The sequence below is a fragment of the Corvus brachyrhynchos genome, unplaced genomic scaffold, assembly GCF_000691975.1.
Source record: "Corvus brachyrhynchos isolate BGI_N302 unplaced genomic scaffold, ASM69197v1 scaffold10, whole genome shotgun sequence".
NCBI lineage: Eukaryota > Metazoa > Chordata > Aves > Passeriformes > Corvidae > Corvus > Corvus brachyrhynchos.
The window spans coordinates 2,441,004-2,446,141 of record NW_008236180.1 but is presented as its reverse complement, the minus strand read 5'-3'; the positions used below and the strand labels follow the sequence as shown (position 1 = coordinate 2,446,141).

The 5,138-nt window shown below is 53.1% G+C and overlaps 1 protein-coding gene across 1 annotated transcript in view; it reads right to left on the bottom strand.

The window, feature by feature from the left end:
* Positions 1–4,820, bottom strand: part of CDH22 (cadherin 22) — a 52,961-nt gene extending 48,141 nt beyond the window's left edge. Inside the window, exon 1 of the mRNA XM_017733193.1 lies at positions 3,832–4,820. Coding sequence (XP_017588682.1) covers positions 3,832–4,056 — 225 coding nt within the window. The 5' untranslated portion in view covers positions 4,057–4,820. The remainder of the gene's footprint in view (positions 1–3,831) is intronic.
* Between the last annotated feature and the right edge of the window lie 318 nt (positions 4,821–5,138).

Below are 5,138 nucleotides of genomic sequence, written 5' to 3'. Positions count from 1 at the left end.
TGCTTGTACCCAACCCTAGCCACCTGCACAAGATGCCCGTGGTCCCTGTGCGATGCCCCTCTGCTCCTGTTGGACTGGAGAATGAGAGCATCACCAGACAACTCCTGTGCGCAAAGGAAGGCCCAATAAACTGGGACTTCAGGCCTGCCTTTAGGGCTCTGCAGATCACAGATTCTGCCAGTGCTCACCCCCACTACAAACCAAGAGACAAACCACATCAATAAGGGGTTAGGAGATGATGGAAAAGACAACTCAACTGCACTCCAAAAAAAGAGGCTTCCCTATGGGCAAGGACACAGGACTCTGGCAGTGTGGGATCACCTCTCCCAAGCTGCACAGGTACCTCAACATCAGCATCCATCCTCCTCTACACAACCAACTGCCCAAAGTCCATCCTCATCCACCCGCTTTGCCCCAGCCACAGCCACCCTCCATGATCTGGGCAGCTGGTGCTGACAAGTCTCCCTGCTGAAGAGCTCACACACTTGCTGCACCCCTGTGCTGGGTTTACATGGCAGGGTAACAGGGGGTCACGACATCCCATCATCATGCCCAGAGCCCCATCTGGACAAAATCTGCAAGAGAATGTGACAAATCAGCTCATGTTCAGGAGTGCAAACAGACCCTGAGGAAGATGCCTTTGCAGGCAATCTCTGCTGCTTCATTTTTTAATTAAGACAATGTTTGGAATTAGGAAAAGAAAGGGTAAACAGCAGCTCCCCATGGACCAAGAGCTGACTGGAATCCAGGCCAGACGTCCAGAGATAATTTTATTGGTGGCATTAAACTGAGTTATGAGGTTTTTACAATCCAGCCACTTATGAGAAATCTATTAACAGTAACTGGACAGGCAGAATGCATCTTGACAGAGAGCAGCATGGGCATTAATTGGGACAATCCATAACGGGACAGGCCCCCGGAAAGGTTTCATCAGCTACTTTCATTTGTTTCCTACAATTTCTGCTTAGAATCAGCAAAGTCATGTCCCCCCTCCAAAAAATGAAAAAAGCCGTCCATTAATCGGCTAATGAAATATGAAAATGTTTATGGGCCATTCAATCTTCCAAACTGCAGTTCTATAAACCACCTTTCAGACATACAGCTCTACCAGCAAGAATTTATACCAGAGCTGCCTCTTTTTTTACGATGCCTTCATTATATTTGTCTTGTTAGGTACAGTTTATATATTTATTTCATGAGTGAAGGACCCACACGTTAGACAATTCAATGCATTTTGCACAACATTCACAAATTACTGCCCATGGTGACACATCTCTCAAGGCTTGCCTGGAAGGAGATCTTCACTCAGCTCACAAATAGGGCTGTGAGGCCAGCAGAGTCTGGGACCACAGTGATGGCTTTGGCTGCAAATCTGCTGGGGCAGCACCTCTTGGTATGTGCCTATGGGGTGGTCATCCTGCCCTGGCCCCCTGAAGCACCCTGCCCTGGTCTGTGGGGATGGTCATCCCAGCCTGGCCATCCAGTCCCAACCCTCCCCACTGGCTGGTGGAGAGCTTGCTGCCCACCCTCTTCACTTTATCATCCTCTCCCCAGTTCTCACTGCTACTCCGTGAGCTTTTCAGAACGAAGAAGGAGCACCAGGTACAGCACAGGTAACAGAAACCTGCATTTTTCTGCTGAACACCAGGCTCATGATTAATAATTAGGCCAGAGATAAAGCATCCAGCACCACATTGAGCTCTCAGCACATCCTCTTCACATATTTGCTCATTTCTGACTGCTCAGAGCAGACACCAGCATCCCTGCAAACCGGAATGCTAGGAAGAAAAATGGAGCCTGGGCTCAAGGGGCTGCAGAGATTGATTTACAGGGGAAGATTAAAAGAGCTAAATCTGTGCTGCTTGGCTAAACAACAACTAATGGGGGAGGGCTGGATCGCAGACTACGGAAGCCCGAGGGGAGATGCCATGGATGCGGACCACATCCCAGGGATGTTCTCTCCTCCCTGTTACAGCAGGCAGGCTTGGGGAGCACCGTGCTCCCACGCAGCCTCAGGGATCCCACCATTCCCTGGGCATGGCAGGAGACTGAAGTCACACAGCCCTGGCACACACTGGGCCCCAAGAGCCACCCCCCAAGAGGGACCACTCTGCCCTGCCTGCAGCTCAGCCCCCAAGCAAGGACAGCAGTGTCTGCAGAACTGGGACATGCAGAGGGCGGATAAAAGGCTGATCTGTCCCATTTGTTAAACAGGAAAATAGTTTCCTTGTCCTAAAAGACTACAACCAGAATTGTTACAAAGCCATTAATTACATACTAATAATTAAATAAAAATTAAATATGAACAGAGGTGCACATTCCTTATTAAAAGCAATTAAACAGAAAACAGAGATACACAAATAAAAAATGACTCCGGGGCTAGAAAAGAAAGAAAATCAAATAAAAACTAGCCCGTAATAAAGGCGCACTCTGTTTGCTCCAACTCATAAAGCCTGAGTTCATCAATTTTCTTTAAATATTAGCAACTTAATTAAATCTGCTTTTTTCCCTTTAATCCTCTCCTCTATCTAAAATAGATCTGTCCACATGCAGAAGTTTGTAACTAGTGCTGACCCCATAATTCTATTTAAAAAACCCAAAGAAATCCACATCAAACTGACAGCAGCCTCAGGGGAAATTACAGTTCAGAAGAAGGATTAGCTGGAGAACCCAGATTTTATGGAAATGGTATCGGCCCTTCAGAAAGCACATGTAGGTGTGTGAGAGGCATCCACAGAGGGCAAGCCCCAGCTACTCTGCAGGGTCCCCCAGAGCAGCAAGGCTCCGGACCCACAGACTGTGCTAGGAGGGCTGGAACACTGCTGGGGACAACAGTGTCCCAGGCGAGCACTCCATCCTCTCCCGGTGCCAGGAAAAGCCTGGTCCTGTTGGCTTTCAGCTCTGCGGAGCCACAGGCAGTGATCTCAGTGCAGGCTGCCTGTTGTTGTGAGCCAGGCAGGTGATGGGGTGGGTGACGTGGAAAGGGGCTGTAAAATGGGTGAGTTGTGGGCTTCAGTTCATTTGGAGCTGAGGCATTGCCGGGCCTAGGACAGGGCCCGGTGCCTCTGCTGCTCCCAGGGGAGCCATGAATTAGCTGTGCCTGCTCTGAGGGCGGCGGAGGAGCACGGCTTTGAGTGTCTGCTGAAACGGACACAAATCACCACTGAAATCCCTGCTGGCCCCCAGCCAAGAAACCCATTTTCAAGCTCCTCCAAGACTCACGCCCAGACGGCTGAGGCCATCAGACAGCCCTGCTGTACAAGCTCTTGGGCACTTTCCTTCAGGGTGAGCCCATGCCTCCAGCTCTAGCTGGATTGTAGTGTGTTCCTCTGACTGGTCCCAACAGCTAGCACTGCCTTCACCCATACACAAACAACACATCTTCCTGACACAGGGGGCAGCTGCTTCTCCAAAGCTCCCAGAAAAGGATAAAGCCCAGCAACCCCAAGGTGAAATGCTCCTTCAGGCTCAGGACACCAGGAGTGGAGCAGAGGTCCATGTCCAGCCTTCCCAGGAGGTCACACACCAGGGAAGTGTGGTGAGGTCCCACCTACAGACCCAGTCCTGCCCACTGTCACCTGCCAGCAGCTCCCACAGAGACAGGGCTTCTTGCACCCACCACCAGACATCACAAGAACCCAGTACACGACTGTGAGAACACAGATGTAAATCTCGGTGCATGCTGTCCTCATCTTTGGGAGCATATTAACCTAATCGCAGTCCACAGAGTATTTCTCTAGCCATGAACAACCTTCATGTGGGCCCTCTCTCTGCTCAGCATTGCCAGCATGTCCACTCTGTCAGCCCCATGAAGACATCAGGTCAGCTTACCTTCCCCACATACAGCGGCTCCGTGCCCGTGTACTCCTCCACCACAAAGAACTGATTCCAGACCCAGCCACGCTTCACTCGCCCTCCGGCCAGCAGTGAAGGGTCCCCGGGCTCCCCTAGGCCAGGGCCCTCCACCGCCGTGTGCATGGCCCAGGACCCCAGCTCCTGGATGGTGCAGAAGAGCAGCAGCATGGTCCACGAGAAGCCCTGCAGACCCTTCGCCATGGCACTCTAGAAGGCTGCATGAGCAGGAGCTTTTGGACAGTCAGCCAGCATCCTTTAGGGAAGAGCAGGAGGAAAGTCCACACTAGCAGTGTGCGGCTGCCCGGTCAATGCAGAGCATCCCCGTCCCTGCTGCATGCCGTGCCCTGCAGCCAGAGCACTCCTGTCCCAGCGCGAGTCACATCTGTGACAAGAGGTGTCCCGGACTGCCCACTTCTGGCGTAGGAGCAGTCAGTGCTGGTGCCTTGCAGGCAGCTCCTGGGTCTCCAGAGAAGAGTATGGCAGCTGGCATTTGTCCCCAGGGACAGAGCTGCAGGGCTCTGTGCTCGGCTGCTGCCGGTCTGGCTGGGGAAGGGGGTGATGCACAGCCTGCTTCCCACCCCACCGGTGGGCAGGGAACGCCGCAGCGGCACACGGGGCACTGGCACCCACCGCTGGCATTCACAGGAGGAGGAGAGCTTTTCCGCTAATGTTTTCACGGAGGACTTAAAAGGATGAGCTGCTGTGGCCAACGTCTGCCTGTCCTGTGGCAGCCTTGGACTACTGTGCGAGGGGTCTGGCAGTGCAGGTGCCCGGGCCTCATGTGCAGTTCACAAGGCCATTTGTAACTCCCATCTTGAGGAGGACGACATCCCAGTGTCTGGTGAAGGGTCCTTTGCCCAGATGATTCCAGTCACTTCCATTCTCTGCTGGTTCATGCAGGGAGGTGCGGGGCAGTCAGCAGCATCTCCAGGAGCCTGGAAAAGGCCAAGGTGTCAGAGCTGGTGTGAAAACAGGGCCCAGTGTCCCCCCTGTGCTGCTCCTGCAGCCTTGGTCAGTGTCTCCCACCCTGCCCTGCCCCAGGTGCTCCACAGCAGGACCAAGTCCTGCAGGTCCTGCCAGAGCAGGAACACAATAGGGAGGGCTGCAGAGCTCTCAGCACTGCAAACATCTGCTCCAGCAGGGACTCTGAGACCAAGGATCCTGCTGACAAGGGCACCCCCTCACCACATGGTCCTGGCTGCTGAGAGGAGTGATGTCTGTGCCAGGAGGTGTCATTGGTGCCCACACTGTTAGGAGATGTGTAGCAGCACTCCTAGCATTGC